This window comes from Tinamus guttatus, unplaced genomic scaffold (assembly GCF_059628265.1).
Source record: "Tinamus guttatus ecotype Peru unplaced genomic scaffold, ASM5962826v1 Tinamus_guttatus_pri_ptg000018l, whole genome shotgun sequence".
NCBI classification, from domain to species: Eukaryota; Metazoa; Chordata; class Aves; order Tinamiformes; family Tinamidae; genus Tinamus; species Tinamus guttatus.
In genome coordinates this window covers 728,152-747,166 of record NW_028288552.1, presented here as the reverse complement: position 1 = coordinate 747,166, position 19,015 = coordinate 728,152, and the positions used below count along the sequence as shown (strand labels likewise).

General features: G+C 41.5%; 1 protein-coding gene across 1 annotated transcript in view; it reads right to left on the bottom strand.

Annotated features, from left to right (window-relative positions):
* The window catches only part of CAPZA2 (capping actin protein of muscle Z-line subunit alpha 2), a 28,774-nt gene extending 25,318 nt beyond the window's left edge, over positions 1-3,456 (bottom strand). The window contains exon 1 of the mRNA XM_088523710.1: positions 3,351-3,456. Coding sequence (XP_088379836.1) covers positions 3,351-3,389 — 39 coding nt within the window. The 5' untranslated portion in view covers positions 3,390-3,456. The remainder of the gene's footprint in view (positions 1-3,350) is intronic.
* Between the last annotated feature and the right edge of the window lie 15,559 nt (positions 3,457-19,015).

The following is a 19,015-nucleotide window of genomic DNA, read 5'->3' as shown; positions in this document are numbered from 1 at the left end:
AATCAAACAGAAAAGAAAAATGCTTTAACAAAACCATTCTAAGTATGCTGGATAAATACATAGGTTTTGCATTCAAAACTTGTTAAAAGAAGATGGATTGCCAATAAGAAGGTAACAGAAGTGATGATTTCCCATTGTTATATCTCCTAGGAAGTCAGGTCTTCAAGATTTCCATCTCTTACATCTTATTTTTCATTATAGACTCAGAAACAAAACATAAATGTGTGTTTTACCAATTATCTAAAAGCTTCTGAAAGTTCAGTGACCTAACATTTTGTCTTACACACTCCATTTTTAGTACTGGAAAAATCTCTATTTCTGAGCGGTAAGCCAGTAACCGACTGGCCATGCCCAACTTTAAGATCTTCTGTTGTACACAAACACCAAAAATATTTCTTCAGAACAAGCTTTTTCAATTTTATCTACACCACCTAGAAAGACAAGCAAAACTTTGCATTCACATGGTAAGCTTGAGCCTAAACAACCAACCTGGGTTCAAAAACAGTTAAACAAGTCTCACACATCAATTTTATATTTATTTTAGACACCAGCTCTTCTCCCTCCTTGCTTTTAGAGCTTCTTTACCTGAACCATAGTGCTCTTATCCCAATTTTTTCTTTCAATTATGCCAACACCTGCAGATTTTAAACTTGAATTATGTTAGAACTGGTACTAAATACTGTCATCCTGAACTAACTATGAGACAGTAACAGGTAGGTATAGCCCCTGCAACATGGAATTACTGCTGTTACAGAACTTAAAACTATTGGCTATACATGAAGCAAAACATAAATCTGGAATCTTTCAGAACTTGTGCTGTCACCAGATCACTTGATATCTTATTTACAAGTCTGGTGCAGTAAAAACTCTGGTATTTTTATACACCGTCTTCCCTTCCCAAAATGCAGCAGTTTTGACCTGTGTTAAGTTTCTATCAAAACTGCCTATACTGCCAAACCAATAACTCAGACTCGGTACTGCTTTGCTTCATATCATGGGGAGACAAGCGTATAGAAGAGCAGGGTCATTTGTTCCTGCTGAAAAGTTAGCATTTGGCTACCTACTTCAACTCCTAAATTTAGATTATAGTCCCAACCTGTCTCACCAATAGTCTCACCCGCTGGATAAGAAGGGTACATTTTTCAAAAGCTATCCAGCAGACTTCTTTAGCTTAGTAAAAGTGAACAGCTGAACACATTTGGAGCTAGATAAGTTCTAATTGTAAAAGTATTTGTTGTACCATTCATTAAAAGTGTCAATTAAATTAGGCAAATGGAAGAAAATTTGTTCAAGTTTTGGATTTCTGTTTTTTCCTTATGCAGTGCTTGTTTAGCAGTAAATCTGTTCACTTAAGATTATGATAACTTCAGCAAAAAAGAAAAAGCTTTACTGTAAACTGAGTATTTGTCTTTGCTTAATCCACTTGCAGCACACAATCATTTAGATTTCAGTTTAATATTATCAGAAAATGATTAAAGTTTTTAAGCAGTATTACCTTCTACCATTAAAAAGCATAACTTTAATATGTCAGTGCTTTCAAATAGATTAATGAAAGACTATCCAAAATAAGTTTAGTGGTGATGCACAAACATAAACAAGGCCATAAATAAGTACACAATGCTCTGCAGAACCTAATCTTCCTGAACATTGGGTGAGAGCTGCAGTACATAGTGAACAGTTGTTTTAGAATGGATAAATATTTTAAATTTCATGTACCTCCTAAAATATTCAGCTTAACTCAAGTTAAGGCAAGTACCTCTTCTCTGTAAACTGAAAATCTTCAGGTATCACAACATCTGCATGGGTATCTGCCCACTTTTGCAAGTTTGCGGCATTATCCATCTTTGTTTTGTTAGCCAATAAAATAGATTGCCAGGCTTGGAAAATTCCAGTCATGCAAGACAATCAATTTTATATGTGACTGAAATTGACAAAGGAATGAATACCATTATTACAGAAAAGAGGAGAGAGAAAATAAGAAAAGATCTATTTAAAGGGATTGGGGGAAATAAAGAAAAAACCAAACAAACCTTCTAAGTTACTGAGACCTTAAAACAGGTAAGAAAGCACTGTGTCTCTGCTCTTCTAAGATGAGGCAGTACAACCGTTTAAGCTAAAGCTAGATTAAGGGGTAGGAAAGGTCCTAATTTGAAGAGTCAGAAGACCTCGGGTGCCATTCACTTATGCTGGGGCAAAGAGAGACTCCAGAAGGTCTGCACTGGTTTTGTGGGAAAAAACACTGGAATTAATGGGTACAAGGGCATCCAGTACTTAACTATATTAGTCTCAGAAACAGGAGTGGTGATTCTCAGCTTATACTGGTGCAAAGTAAAACTGTCACTGTATCTTGCAGCACCACAAACTTTTAGTCAAAGTTTTTTCAAGCACACCCTCTAACCACAACACAGCAGATTAGGCTTACTTTGTAGAAGTTCTTACAAGGCAAAAGAGCAGACCAGCTCATCTATTTCTTGGTTACATAACTTCCTGTACCAGCACAGCAGTGGTGTTTGAATGCGAATGAGGTAGAGCAGGACGGGGAGTTTCAAGGCCTCTTGCTGGGAAGAGGTGGCGAGAGCCAGGAGTGCTGCGTCTCTCACCCTGGGCCCTGCTAACCTCAAACTCGACAGAAACCTGCCGCTTGTCACCACCCGTTATCCATCTCACAAACCCTTCCCCTAACTTCAGAGGGGTCTGAAGCATCATTGCGTTGATGCCTTCCACATTTAAATCACCTCGGGGTTTCCTACAGACGCATAAACCTTCTGTTGTTGTTGTTGTTTTAAAGCAGAAACGAGCGACACTGTGCGTTACATAAAGCCACGGGAGCGGAGCACCCCATCCGCACAAGCCACCACACCCCAGCTGCGAGGCGGGCGGCCTGAGGCCGGGCCCGGCAGCGGATGGGCAGCGCTGCGAAGCGCGGCCTTGCCCGCAGCTCTGCACGGGAACCCGCCGCACACAACATTCCAGGGGCGCCGGGATGAGAGCGCCCTGGCCCCGCGGCGCAGCCCGCTGACCCCGCACTTCCCCAGCGGCCTCGCCCCGGAGGAAGTGACAGGAGAGCCGGACCTGCCGCCTCCCTCCTCCTCGCCAGCCCCTCCGCTCCGCTCGCCGCCGCCGGCCCGCGGATCCCGCCCCCCGCCGGGCCCGGCTCCTGCACCGTACAAGGAGCGGCGGGGGATGCGCGGTGCGACCCTCCTCCCGCCCCCTGCCTCACAGGCCCCGGCGGGGGGAGACGCCAAAAACACGACGCCGACGGCCCCAGTGGGCGCCGCTCGAGCTCGCCCCGCGCCGAGGGGGGCGAGAGCGCCAGAGGAGGCCGCGCCGAGGCCGCCGCCCGCTCCTACCTTCTCCTCGTCCGAGAGCTGCTCCTCCAGGTCCGCCATCTTCCCGTCTGCGCCGCGCCGCGCCGGCCGCGCCCGCCCCCGCGCCAGGCAGGAAGGGCGGCACCGCCGCCCCCGCCCCGCAGCGGCGCATGCGCGAGGCCACCGCACGGCCCGGCCAGCGAAGCCCGCGGCCGTGAATGGGAACGGGAATGGGAATGGGAAAGGGAATGGGAAAAGGAACAGGGGCAGGTGTAAACGACGGCGTGCTTGGGAATTCCACCTTTTGTTCCCTTCGGAATGCTGGTTTTGCCGGGAGAGGCTTCAGCGAATTCAGTGCCCGCAGCAAAGAAGGACAAAATGTGCCATGTACAATGGTCATTACTCTCGTGTTGGGCAAGGAGAATGGGTGTTTTTAAGTTAACCAGGGGAAACAGCATTAAACTGGCTGGGAGTTTAATACCACCAAAATAAGAAACTTGAATAAATACCTCATGGCTGCATAGAGCCACACGTGCCCCAAGGGGTGTTTGAGAACAAGGCGGCTGAAGGAAGAGCTCGGGATGGCGTTCGGGGAAGCGCAGTGCCAGGGAAGGGGGCATTCGCGTAGCTCCGGCTGCGGATCTGGGCCGACGGGATCTGTAACCTCTGCCAGCAGGATGCCGGGCTGCGGGCGTGCTTGGAGCGGTGGGAGGACAAGACAGATTCCCATGGCTGCTCCAGGGGAGCGTTTCCTCTGCTCCAGTAGTGCCCCGAGGACTGTCCTGCTCTGCAGCACCCTCCTGGTTGGGGTTGTCCAGCTGTTCCTGGGGGGAAATTTTATTCTCCTCCAGGAGCAAGCACAAAATCAGGCTGGAAAAAGCAGGTAAATAAGAAAGAGAAGCTGTTGTAATAGTGCTCCGCGCTGGCCCTAACAGTGAGGTAGCAACAGACACTGTCCTGTTGCGGCCTAAAAAGGCACGTGAGTGAAGAGAGCACCCAGACAACCTTCTCAAGGACTCCTTCCCCTTCCTTCATTGAAAGCAGAAAGCAGCTGCGTAGCATCTGTTATAGCCAAATAGGATATTTGAGTTTTATGGAATAATAGGATAAACTCCAAACAGACCTGAGTGCCCATAGTCTTTATGTTGCTAGCAGGGATACTGATGTCCTGGATGAGAAACCAGCAAGAGCAGCTGAGAGGATGAGAAAGGGAGACTAATGCCAGAGATATGCAACAGGCTATTGTATCACAACTCCAAAGTGTTACAAAATGAGCCCAAATGTCACTTTATTTGTTAAGGAGACATTATTCAGTAACTGTGAATTAATGATGGGAAAGTAACATGCACGAGACAATTTGGAGTTTGGGACAGAGTATAGGATGATTACTGCGACATGTTAAGTTGGTAGAGTCTTGTGCCTGGGATGTTGAAGTTGATGGTTCAGACGTTCGTGTGGACAGGTGGGGTAAAAGGATGAGTGTATTACACTGGAGTGACCCTTAGGATCAGAGACATTTCAGAAGAACAGTATATCGTAATTATTTAGAAATTTAAGTTCTAATTCATTAAATGATAAATGGTCTGCTGCAGACCACCCAATCTTCACCACAATTTCAGTTTCTAATAGAAGAACAACTTTGTTATTCTTATTTCAGATTGAAAAAAAAATATGATGGAGGGGTTGTACATCCACTAATAAATCTGTTAGTGTTTATAAAATACTAGTTTCTTAATGTCAAGCAAGGTGTGCTTCAAGGTAAACACAGAAGAGCTGATCATTGACTTGAAAATTCAGAGATGCAGATACATGTAAATAGATTTTGATTAGAGGTATGAATGCAGCCAACTTCAAGGGATTTTGTTGTGGTATAACATTCATCCATATCATGTGTTTTTTCTTGCATGAGTATCCCTAGCAGTCACATGCAATATAGCAAAATATTCCAAAAATTTGTAGAATATTTCCAGACTATCACTCTAGGTGCTTTAGAATGATCATTTAATGGATGGGAAAGAAAGTGATATTAGACAAGAAATTATTGCAGTCAGAAGCATATATGGAAATTATGATGACACCATAAATCAATATATAAAGAAAATATGTAAAGGTAAAAGTAGACAGTGCAATTGGACACTGTGGTTTATTCAGGAAAGTTGAAGAGATGGAATACCTAGCTACTGAGGATAGAGACAATGGACATATTAGGAGCATGTTAGGAATAAAATAAGGGGCAAACAAACATTATTTTTAATAAGGCCATTGCTAGATGCAAGATGCTGAAGAGTGGTGCAGGAAAGGCATGGTCCATGGGTAATTTGGGTTTGGAATGTCTCATATAACTTTACTTGGACTCAATAAATCAACTTAATGGTCTGTAGCAGAGGGAAGCACTGAGCATCATCTGTTAAATGAACAGTTTTAAATAACAGAAATTGGTAAATAGCTGGGAAGCTCTGTGAAATCCTCATGTTAATTTTAACTGAACTAGGAATTTACCAGTTACTATTAGGATATACCAAATAAATGGCTATGTTTAAAATGCATAAAAAGGATCATTTGAGAAGGTAGATGTTGTTATGCAAACACAAAGTTTTCTGGTTAAATGAGATGTCTGGCTATTGGATTTACAAAGTTTTTTCTTGATATCTACTGCAATCACTGTGATGGTGTATGAATGACTTTGAAGAATTGTGTAGTCATGATAGATATATAAGGGAATCTCCAGTGTGGCCCTCTGCTTTAATGTGCCTTTAGGATTTAATGGGAAATTAGTAATTTAGCAAGATTAAATACTGCTTTTGATTTGTGAGCGGGTGTGTTTGTGGTGGCTGGTTCCACAAAGAGTGTAGGAATTTTGGAGTGAATTTGAAGACCAAATAACCTGAGGATGCACAGCAATTTCAGGATGCGAGGCCTAAGGAGATCAAATTAAGGAGATTATCAATGAAAAAGATTAAGAGGTGATTTTAGAAGTGATTTCTTTCAGTGAGTGAAGAATAAGGCAGTGATACCTCAGTTAGCTTGGAATATATCTGTATCTTATATGAAATCATACCTTACCTGCTGTTTCGAATTGAAAATAGCTGACTTCCAGAGAGTGGAACTTCTTTTGCTCTGAAGTTCCCCTCATCAACACTTCTGTTTAAAGTGTCTATGCACAATGACCAAAGGTTGGTTGATTTGCACTGCCACTACATGCAGTACTGCAAAATGCCCCACTTCTAATTGGTGTCTCATCTCTTAGTAGATGTCTCATCCCTGTACTTGAAGCTCACCGGGGGCTACCAAATCTACGTGCTCAACAGTGTGTGTTTAACTGACACAAAAAGAGAAAAACAAACTGATTTTAGAGAGACTTTTGAGTTCTAGTTACTCTAAGCAAATACAACAAATCCACCAGTCTTATACCCTGGTGTTTTGCAGTAATGGCTTGGGAGAAATGCAGTTCCTGAGCTAAAAGGATCCTGAAGACTGGCAGGGATCAGCTGGGCAGAGCGGGTTAAAACAGCACACTGTGTCTGTCCTCTGCACTGACCCCCAAAGGTTGAGATAAACAACTCAGAAAAATGAATTTACCTTTTTATTCTGATTCAAGACAAGTGTTTAACATCTGATACCTGCTGCAATTGTTAGAGGATAAATTGAGGAAGTCGAGTATCTTTTGTGGGGACTTATTTAATCTGGAGGATGTACTAAATCCTGTCCTGTTTCCTAGGACAAAGGTGGAATCAAGACAAGCACTGAGTCATGCAGAGAGCGCTCCAGGCAGCGACTGGGGAGTGAACAGGGGAGCTGTGTCCATGCTCTTATTCCTTACTGTGAGAAGTGGCTCTCTAGATCCTGGCACCTCGTGATGTCAATGCTCAGATTCCTGCAGGTTGGTGGGAGGCATATTCCAGTTGCTGAGATTCCCAAGTGTCTCAGATACTTGGGCCCTGGGGACTGCCTGCCAATTTTGATCCATTATTTGGGAAAAATAAAGTATCTGGTGTTTGCAAATCTTGCTGTTCAGAAGCTTAACAGTGAAAGCAAGTGAGTTTGTTCTGGAAAAGCAAAATTTTAAATCCTTAGAATAGTGTTGGAAACAGAACCGTAACAAGAAGCAACCTATAACAAACTGATAATAAATTGACTGAGCTTTCTTCTTGGATGTCTCGTAGGATTTTGTTTAGGCCATATCAGACAGAGTCAACAGAATAACAAAGAGCTATTCATCTTCTATGGGAGGCCCATTTTTTGATATCTTATAACTTACTGTCGTATTATGTTCTTGACTTAGCAAGTTCATGACCTTCCAAATGATTCTGACATTTTTAAGATTGTCAAAATATTCTGTATGTTTTATAACAATAATACTGCACAATAATATTTTTATAACAGTTTGACTGTTTTTGAATCCTGTGTTTTTTCAGAGACCGTGCATGTCATAACTATTTAGACTATTAACTTGTTATTTAGGATGGATTTTTTGATTTGTAGTGTTGTCACGTTAGGCCTGGAAGCTCTTTTTCTGTTTCTGCTAGGGTTGCACTCAGATCTTGTTCAGGCTTGCTCTGGAGCTTCCTACTCTCTTTCTATTCTTGGGAGTTTTCTCAGCTCCTTTCCCTACCCCACCCCCTCCATGCGTAGTCAGCTGTGCCTCTTGCCTTATATAATTCAAATTCACTGCCCTGCATTAGCCTTTCTTTTGACATGTACATGTTTTAGGAATTGGAGACTCTTCTTTCTTAGATCTTAAATCTAGTAGTCTATTTCACTGGTTGCAATAAGATTTAATTCTCCCATAAACTGAGGGTAATGGAAGTGTTCAGGAACTAAGAAGTTTATTTTTTGTGAGACGGAATTGCTTGTCTGGGGGTGGGAATGCCCAAAAGGGTGTGAAAGGGAGCAAATGTTGAGCACTATGGAGGAAAGTAACCGAAGAAAGCACATGCGGCCAAGTGCAGCGGGACGATTAGAAAGTTTTCTTCTAGCAAAATGTACAGTTTGAAAAAGTGCTAGCTTAAAGATTTGTCTGTGCTAAATGTTTTTTAATAAATGATATCCCAGCCATATGCTATGACAGTGCTTTGGAAAGCAGAGCATCAGCATGTCTATTTTTAAGCCTGTTTTTCAAAGATACACGGAGTAATCTTTATGTACAGGCAATATGTACTGCTGTAGGGTTTCAAGAAGAACATTGATAAATTGCAAAGGGTTCAAAGAATAATAAAGGGCTGCAAAGTGTTAGCAACCCATTCTGGTTAGTTTAGCAGCAAAAATCTTAGGGGTTTATGAGTTCATACTGGGAAATCAGAAAGTTCTTAATAGACTGTTTTGATTTTAACGTTCTAGAGTATTACAATATCCGTGATTGGAAGCTGAAACAGGACAAATTCAGGCTACAATTAAGCTTACATTTTAATTACCGAATAATTAATTACTGGAACGTTTTACCAACTCAGCACTAACACTAGCAATTTTAGAAAAGCAATTGCTTTTCTAAAAGTTACATTCTGTAGGTCAGCAAGGAGTAGTCTTACAGCCTGTATTGCAGAAAAAGGTAGCAAAACAGATCCTAAAGCAATTCCTGCTGGCATTATATGGCATGTTCCTTCTATTAACTATTCTTTTTTTTTTTTTTTTTTCAGCAACTGATGGAGGGAAACTCAAGTGAGAGTGGAAGTGGATCCATGGGAGAGTCCAAGAAGGGAGAGTGTAGTTAGAGTGAAAGGAAGTCTTGAGGGTGAGATCAGCAAGGGTGGCCTGAAAAGGGGGACCTGACTGTTAAACAGAGTGAAGAAAAAGCATCAGGGAAGACGAGGGTCATTTTGCAGGTCTATGGTTTAACAGAGTATTTAAAATGGGATTACTTGGGGGTATTTTAGATGCTTAGCTTCTAAACATTTGGTTCTGAGCTGTTCATTCTCGGCTCTCGTTACATCAACAAGGAGAAATTAGCACTCCAGGGGTGAGATTCATTTGACCTAGTTTAGATGTCTGTTTTAGGATGAGATTATTGGCTCACCACAATGAACTGGCTAGTTCAGATCTAGCTGTCTAAATATTTGGTATGTGTTATGACAGCAAATCCCTTTTCAGCCTCAAAATGTCAAAGAAGGGCAGAAGGTGCTGGACCAAGGAGAGGGGATCAGGGCTAAGGGAAATACTGCAGTTACAGGGCCGGTAGAAGAGAGAAAGGTTCCAACTCAGCATTACTCTGTGCTCGGCAGGAACTTGCCCTCAGGGACATAAGTCATATATTTATCCCCAGTGGACCTTTGTATCAAGGGCTGTATTTCTGTACTGTTTCTATTGCAGCTCCCATGCTGATAGTAGGAATGCTGTGTAAGTAGCCATCAATAATACAGAGGCAGAGCAGGATTAGCATTAGCAAAGAGGTGGAACAGACTGGAGGTTGTGAGGTGGGATGATCAAAGTGTGAGTTCTGCATCCCATAGCCCTGAGGAGGGCTTTAAGGTAACTTGTAATTTAAGACAACTCTGAGATGTCTCTAAACTAAATTGATTTAGCTCTGTTTTGGTATAGGACATCAATTTGGCTTTCCTCTGTGCCGGAATAGGTTGGCAAGAGAAGGGATGACCAAGAGAAAGCAAAAGTGGCACTAGGAGATAGGAAATAAAACTGAGGAGAGCAAAAGAGCTGGAAGCTTCACTCTCCCTAGCCGTTCATTTGTTAGAAAGACAATGAAACAGACACCTGACTTCATAAAACTCCATGAGAAAACACAAGAATTCCTTTCCATCCTTCTCACTGAGCCTGCTTCCTGTTTATATTTTTAGTTGCTCATTTTTGAGAAGGAAAGTGTAGTTTTCTAGCTGGGTTTATTTGCTTTCATTTTGAAGGGGACATTGTTTGGCAATTTTATTTTTCAACAGGAAATGGCAAATATGCTGGTTTGTATAATGAAGTTGATATTCACCAGGGGAGTCCAAATTCCTTTGTCTTTTACTCTCTGTAGAACTGAATTTCTTATGAAGATAACATCTAATAAATGTAAATCATGCATGCAGATGTGACCAAAGGACTGGGAATTTCTGAGTCTGGATAGATGCACATGTGTCGGAAGTACTGTAAACTAATACTGCACAAAAATGGTGTGATTCTGAACTTCCGATCTTTAAGTGCTGCAGGAAGGGGAAAAAAAGGAGAAAAGGAATTGGGATTTTGAAATAAGGGAATAAACATTTATTTGGGGTATTGTGGCCTCTGAATGATATCCAACAGTTTTATTTGAGATGTTTACTTCTCATATCAGTAAAAGCGCTGAATGCTAAATATATCTGAAAAAACAGGACAATGTCCAAGCATTAATGTAGGAACATGACTTCAGGCTTCTCTTGAAACTCTTTGCAGTTTCAGACTTGACCTGTGATTCTGACTCACTCTGAGACACTATTATGCGTCTGATAACTATCAGTATTCAACCATTTGTGACAAAGGGTCTCTTTAAGGCAGTTCACCCAAAGTTGTGGAGACAAAGTCATTGTTTATTTGAAAATAAACGAGTCCTTTCATTGCTGTTCTTGGAGGAGTAAGAACGTTTCTGCCTCAGTCAATAACAATGCTAATATTTTGAAACTAATGGTCCTGTTCTCTTAATGTCTTCTAGATGCTGCTTAATGTATCCTGTGTGAATGCAGATAGGATGAGGCCTGCACTTGATGAACAGGAGTAACAGTCATCAGTCCAACTCGTCAATGTCTGGGTGAACTGAGTGGAAAATGCAAGGAACATGCACTCCCATTCAGAGTAGCTTCACCAAATGAGTGTCTGCTATTTGACTGACTATTCGACAGCCTACCTGTGAGTTGTGTGTTACTGACTGACTAGACTTGCCTGGAAAGTAAGTTGGAAAGGGAAGTATATGAGGGTGACAGAGCCCTGGAACAGGCTGCCCAGAGAGGTTGTGGAGTCTCCTTCTCTGGAGATCTTCCAGACCTGCCTGGATGCCACCCTGTGCCACGTGCTCTAGGTGTTCCTGCTGGAGCAGGGGGGTTGGACTAGATGATCTCTAGAGGCCCTTTCCAACCTCAACCATTCTGTGATTCTCTGATATAAAACTTCTGGAGGTTTCTGCTTATTACAGTATTTTCATCTATTAGAAGAAAATTAAAAAGATTTTGATTGATAAAATAGAATGGGATTCTATGCTGCTCTTTGTTGCAGTATTCCATTTTCACAACTTAACTGCTGTTTTCATATCTAATTCCATTTTATTTTAAAAAAATTGAGTTGTTCTGATAATTAAAATAGGTCTCACCTGTACCAGGATTACAGTAGTTCGCAGTGAGGATCCCAATGTAGGCGTAGAGTTCCCAGTGTAGAAGGTCAATCTGAGGAGGCAGTACAGTAGCTCATCCAGTTTAATTTTCTTTGTTTCAGGATGAGCTTCCCTATAAACAGAACTTCTCTCTTTTCAAAGACCATAAGATTGAGTTTTGCATGAAAACACGTTTTGAAAAATAGATTTTTTTTCTCTCTCTTAGATTTTGTGTAGCAATTGCCTCTGTGATGCCTACATGCTTTCTGTCATAATGAAGTATTAAGTAAAGGCAGACCGTCAAATGAAGATATGTATTTCATCTGCTGTAGTTAGCAAAGAGTGTTTGTAGGTGAGATGTGCCTACCATAAGAAGGATTTGTTCTCTTACACTGTTATAGGAGAACCACGTCTTCAAACAAGCAGCTCGTAGCAGTATCTCATTGGTTACCCCAGTCAGCTAAGAAAAAAACCAAAGACTCCTTTAAAGGAGTTGCCGCATTATGTATTGAAAATAACATTATTCGATTAAGAGTTTTATGGAAGACTGACAGAGAATGGTGTAAGTGGCCTGCAATAGCCTCTACACCATAAAACTCACCTGTTGTCTTAGGGCACAAGATATCCTTAGCTGGGAGATCTGTCCTTTCTTACCTCTACAAGGGGGAAGCAGTGAAAACAGCTGGTGTGTAAGATAAACGGAGGAATTTACCTAATGTTCTCCTTTAGCCATTGTGTGACTGTAGTAGTTGCATTGTGCTCCACTTTCTGCTTCTCTGGAAATTAGTAGATCTTTCTCTGACCACGAGAGCGCAAGGTTTTCACCTTCATCCAAGGTTTGGATTTTGGAGTTGATGATACCCATAGGTCATTTCAAGTAAGAATAAATGATCAGAATCCAAGTGAGGAGTCTACAGGCAAATGAGCAGCATGTGTGCAGCAGGGAGTGCCGAATTTTATACGTCTGTTCATTGTCTCAAGCTAACGTTTATCTTTTTTGCTTCTTTTCTTACTTTGAAGCATTAGCTTTTCATTGAATTTAGCTATATCATGCTACAGAGGTCTACTACAAAGAGCAAAGCTAATATCAGAGCTTTACAAAACTGCAGGAATTATCCATAGTTAATATTTCATGCTTGTTTTGTGTTTCACTGTGATCTGCTTCATGGGCTTTGTAATGAGAATCCTTTATTCAGTGGTTTACAAGATATAAAAATCCCCAGAGGTATTTCCACTATTGATTAGCTTTCTGGGGATGGGATTTTTAGTAGGGTAGTAAGTCTGTCTGTACCCGAGGAGCTTATAATAAGAGAACAGTTAGGTTTTTCTTCTTTTATTATAGTAATTTGAGGTGCAGGGATAGTTACTCAAATTCTCCCTGACTCTTAACTGGAATGAAAGACAGAAGTCTAATGCAAGCCAGGGGGAAATTCATCCAGTCATAAAGCTCCCAAGAGATATTTTTTTGGTTAAGAAGAACAACTCAGAACAAAAGTAACACAAGATTAAACATCACGTTTTACTGCTTTCGTTTCTCCCTTCTCACACAATAACATATTGGAGTAAACATTAAGCGTACTTTGATAAAGCTACTGCAGTTTTCCTCTTTTTATCCTACTTTCATATAAAGCAAGTATTTTATGTGAACTGTTTGGGAGTGGAATATGTTAGGACCGGAACTCTATTTTGGAAGTGATTTGTAAACAGTAAATAATTTGAATATCCAAGTGAACTATTTTGAACTAAATAAAATGCTTTTAAGTCTCTAAAAGAAATGCAATTGCATTCCATATGACCTTTAACCAGTTTTCTAATTTTTAGTGAATAACATTTACTATTGCCTGTTATAACTCCAGCTGTTGCTGATAAAATGGTATTCCTGACTGATACAGATCAGTTGAGGCTTTCCACACACTACAAAAGTTGAGGCTTTTGTAATGTGTGGAAAGTTAGTGCAAATATAATGCTCTGCTTCCTTCCTCACCAGAAGATTCTGAGCTTCTGTTTTTGCTGTCACGACCCAGCAGGACATGCAGCACAGAGAGGGTTTTTTTTTCCCTTCTTGTGATCACCAAGATGAGATGTCACAAGATACAAAGAGAAGTGGGATATCCAAAGATAATACAGTAATAAAATCTAGCATGACTGAGAGGCATCTCTGTTTTGACTACTCTTGGTCAAGTTTTTGCAGCCTTCACATAAAAATAATTTTTAGGGAAGTAGGAAAAGAAGGGCAGCAGGGAGCCTTTGCAGATATTTAAAGTGTAATGCAGGAGAGGACAAAGAGTTTTCTTGCGTATCTAGTGGTGGCTGGTTGGTGACAGGATTTGAGACTGATTACACAGAAAACGTGTGGAAGGCATGATGACAAGCAGGAGGTGATGAGGCAGATAGGAGAACCACTGTTTCGTGTGCTGCTTGCTGACATGTGACGTGAAAAGCTGTTTCTAAACTTAATTGCACTTGCACAGACAGGCTGTTAACTGAATCCAGCTTCCTTATGTGACCTGCCGCATAGTGCAGCATCGGATATCGTTTTTTTGGCTGTTTTCTTGTGTAGCTTGTGAGGACTGGACCAACATTTTTTTCTTTTTCTTTTGTTCCCTTCATTACTACATACTTGTGTCTTGCATTCTTCTTAGTGGCAATGTTTTCTTTGCTCTGAGTCACATTGTTCCTGCTGCCACCATTGTTCCTGCCATGTTTTCTGGGACTTTTCCTGCTACTTGGGGTGGGGGTTGGAAAGAAAGAAAGAACTGGGAAAGGAATGGGAAAATGGGAGGGTAGGAGGGAGAAGCCAACAATAGGACAAGGGGCAATGGGCACAAACTGAAACACAGGAATATTAGGAAAAACTTTCCTGTGAGGATGACAGAGCCCTGGAACAGGCTGCCCGGAGAGGCGGTGGAGTCTGCTCCTCTGGAGATCTTCCAAACCTGCCTGGATGCCGCCCTGTGCCACGTAGGTGTCCCTGTTGGAGCAGGGGGGTTGGACGAGATGATCTCTAGAGGTTCCTTCCAACCTCAACCATTCTGGGATTCTGTGAGGTGGAAACAGGTCTCTCGTCATTTTCTTTCATTGTATCATGCTGCCCTTTACAGTTTCTGCAATAGAGCAGTAGAGCTTGTCTCTGTTCATAGGCTGTGTTTCAGGCAAGGTGTCCTTCGTGTGGGCTATTAATGAGCTCTGTCTCTTGGCATTAAAAATGTTCCAGTCCTCTTAGCTTGGCAAAAATGGTATTTGTAGTGTATGTGATGGAGAAGCCAGTGGTGTCAGCCCTCGAAGAAACACAAACAAAAAAACAGTAATAAGAGGGAAACCAAACAAGAAGTGAGTCTGTTTTTGTGGGTATGGAGGGAATAGTTTGTCTAGTGCAAGGGAAGAAACTGATGAGCAGTAGAGAGGAATTTCTGTCCTGACTGAACTACAAACTCTGAGGGGAATGTCCTGCACTTCTGTGCCTAGTGGATGCATCTATGTGCCAAATGGCATCTGAGATGTGCCTGACATTGTTTCCTTTGGATTAAAGACTGATACCAAGTTGTGGGTACAAGAAAGCACAATGAATTATGACTCCTCTGAGCAGAAAGGAAACTGAGGCAATCGGCATCAAGATGCTAATCTTTCTTTTCCTGTTGCAGGATATACAGTTTTTATTTTAGGCACCCTACTGTAGAATAAGGCAATCTGAGTTAAGAGCTGTCAGACCGTGAGTGTATTTAAGCTAGTGCAGAGGGCCAAGTATGAGGCCATGTGCTCTGTGAGAACTTCAGAGATTTGGGAAAGGGGAGCCAAGGCAGTGTGCAGTGTTTCTGAACGGCAGCACTGGCTGCTAACAGGGGACCTTGAATTACCCAGAGAGGCAGCGCATCTTTAATGAAGCAAGAAAATGGGCGACAGCAAAATTGGAGAGCAAATCTGTGGAATTATCCCTTCTGCAAGGACTCTTCACATGGACACTGACTGTTCTAGATTAAAGATTGAGAAATTGAGAGCAAAATCCTACTGTTTTTTTTTTTTTCAGTGACATACTGACAAAAAAGTTAGTGACTTCTTTTTTTCCTAAGAGTGTAATTGGATCTGTATATCTTCATTCACAGGAGATCTCTATTTAGTGGGTTCTAAACAGACACTACAGAAAATAAAATGGTCCTTTCTTTCTTTCTGCTTTTGCTCACTGAAATGTATATATATGTATGTATATGTGTGTGTGTATATATAAATGTATACTTAATAAAATATCCAAAGATTCTAATCTATATTATTATAAAGATGGCAACAAAGAGATATTTCAATGTGTTCTTTTGTTGTTGTTGTTGTTGTTTTTTTTTTTTTTTTTTTTTTTTTCGAAAAGAAACACTCCAGAAGCCTGAGGATTATTCTCAGGGTAAAACTTTTAATTAATCTGCTTAATTCACAGCAACAATACTAATCCAATTTGTCTTTACAGCTTTATTAATTCTCCAAATGTAAATATGAAGGCAGGCATTGTGAGTCTGGATGTCTTCCCTGATGGCAAGACTGAGACTTGAGGCACGTGGAGTGGGATTGTCACTTTCCAGCCACACTTGGCGTCAGGAAAGGGCTGAAATGGGAGAAGGCCGCGTGTTTCTGTGGGTGCTCTTCGTTAGCGTGGTGATGCACTAGATGGCACTGTTGGTTTTGGTTCTGCTGTCGTCTTCCCATTCGAGGGAGTTTGCCTTCCTTGGCTCCCTTTGGAAAACAAACACGCTGTTTCAACAGAGGGCCAGTGTACGTTGTTCGGGGCTCCTGCTTTTATGTTTATAGTCATGTAATCAATATGCTGGCAGGGTAATTAATTTTTAACTTCAGGCCAATTGTAGATCAAATGCCAGTGGAGGCACTGGGTGGAGACGGTTTAATTTCTTTTGAAGCAATGATCCTGATTAGCTGTAAAGGGTTCGTAGCTGGTTGCGAGAGGTCCGGAAGACCTCTGCCTTGAAATACTGCTGTTAACTTTAAAGTAACATTATTGCAGTACAGATTAATGAGTTGTGGTGTAATTCTGATAAAGGACAAATATAGCAAGTGCATGAGAGAAACTTTATCAGAATTTTAAAAAGCAGCTTTTTTAAAAAAAGCAGAATTTCAAAGCAGCTTTATGTACTTTGGCTATTTAGTTTCTATCAAAGGAATGGTGCTAAGTCAACTTAGCTCACTTTTTGCTTTTCATCCATTTCACATCTTCCAGGACTCCAGGGAGCCCACAAGTAAGGACAGGCTCGTGAGCCTCTATAGAGCAGGAGATGCAATCCTGTAACCGGCAAGGGGACTCCCTCTCCAAGTGGGACGGGACACAGTGCCAGCCTGGTCCTCTTCTTTCCCTTTCTCCTCCTGCCCGGGCAGCTCTGGCTGGCTGTCTCCCAAGTTCCTTATGTTGCAGTCTTTGCTAGCCCTGTGCTTCCAGCCTGCCCTCCTGTCCTCTCCGCTGACCTTTCTTGATCATATTTTCATCTTTTTCTCTCGCTTTTGTCTTCTTTGGAGAACAAATTACACATTCAAACAAATTTTCCAAGTTATCTCTCCATCCCTGTCTTACTACTTTAGTATCTTCTTTCCGCTCCATTTTATAATCAATATAGGGGCTATTTACATGGATCGACGATTGATCACTTCTCCAGTTGCCTGGATTCTTTCTGATCTAGCATCTGTGCTTTCTATTACATTCAGATTTCACTGGGAGCTCCAGCTGTCCATTTTGGGGAAAGACCCAGAGCCTCCGCTCCCTTCATTTTCCTTGATTTCATGGCTGATTTTTGATACTTTGATCGTTTAATCGATTTTCATTCCGAGTAAAACCTTTTGCACTAATTTAATCAGAAATTAAAATTTTGTTTAGTCTAACATTAAAAAGGTCAATTTCAAAACAAAAATATTCTATTTTTCTCTGAAGCAACCCACCCTCACATGTTTTTTGGCTTAAACTATTAATTGAATGTATGCTGGACTGAACAACAATTTCTGCCCTTTTGAGTCATACTTTTGAGGAAATCTTATCAGTTCATGTGACTAAGCTGTGCTACAATCGTCTGTAATTTCTGCTGGAACAAACAGCCGCCCTCAAGAAGGATGGGGATGATCATCAGCTATTGAGACTTGTCAGATTTTTAACCTTACCAGGAAGACAAAACATCTGAAAGAGCGTAATGGTTGGCAGAGCTTAGGATCCGCACTGTTGTGTTTTCTGTCACAAATGAGTGTTGTGGCTAATAAAGGCAGGACTGCAGTTACTGCAGCAGACTGTTCTGTAGACTGTAATCTGCAGTTGTTTGTAAGATATTAGATTAACATCATGAAATTTATCCTAGTTTTGAGCCAAACTAGAGATGGATATTTGCAGCATACAGAAAGATTTAAAACCCAATTATCATAACCCCAAGAACTAAAAGAAAAAATCCATCCTGTATTTCTGTCTGTTCCTCAGGACATATTTTTCCATTGATCTTAGTGCTTCAGAGTAGCACTTGTAGGGGGCAATTGCTAAAATTGATTGCTTGAGAGGTGGTGGGGTGGGAGAGCAATGTATACAAGTACATTTACAGTAGAGGGAGCTGATGTTCAGTGAGTGTATGGCATTTTTTTTTTTCCAGCAGTGCCACTCTTTGAGGTGTGATTCATTGACAGCATGACCCATCATGGTGCAAGCCTGATTTGTGCTTTCTCGTGCCCTCGCTGCAGCTCTAACTGTGGTGCAAGTGGCCTCGGAGAGCACTGGTCTGCAAAAGACACTGGCAGAGGCTCATGCACATTTTTTTCATGTTCCAGGTTTGATGTGAGGGAGTGACTGGCAAGGCAGCCAATAAAATATTGCAAATATTAAGCCTCAGTACATGTCCTGCCTTGCCTACCGAAGTCCGATATTTTCATCTTTTAGAAAATTATAACTTTGTGTTACAGAATCACAGAATGGTTGAGGTTGGAAGGGCCCTCTAGAGATCATCTAGTCCAACCCCTCTGCTCAAACAGGGACACCTAGAGCACAGGGTCACATCCAGGTGGGTTTTGAAGATCTCCAGAGAAGGAGACCCCTATTTGCACTCTAAGTAAATACTATTTGTATTCTTAGCTCTCTGGCCTGGGTTCTGCCTGCTCCCTCTCATGAAAAAGTGTTTAATCTCAATAAGTTATATGATTTATATCATCCTTTGAAGCTAGAGCATCTAAGTTCTCTGGTGTTGGCTGAATGAGTTATGCAAACTATCCAAGGTTAATGGAAAAGGAGGCAAAGCGTGAAGCAACAGAATTTATATACATTCAAGAACATGGAGAGTTACTGTTTTTTAACTGAAAATAATTGGGCAATGCTGAATTTGGGCTGCAACTATTTCAGTTTCTGCTCTGGTCTCGTCAGCGCCCTCTGGGTGAAAGCTGTCCCCTCAGTGAGGCAGCTTTCCTGACCTTAATAATTCAACTAAGGTAA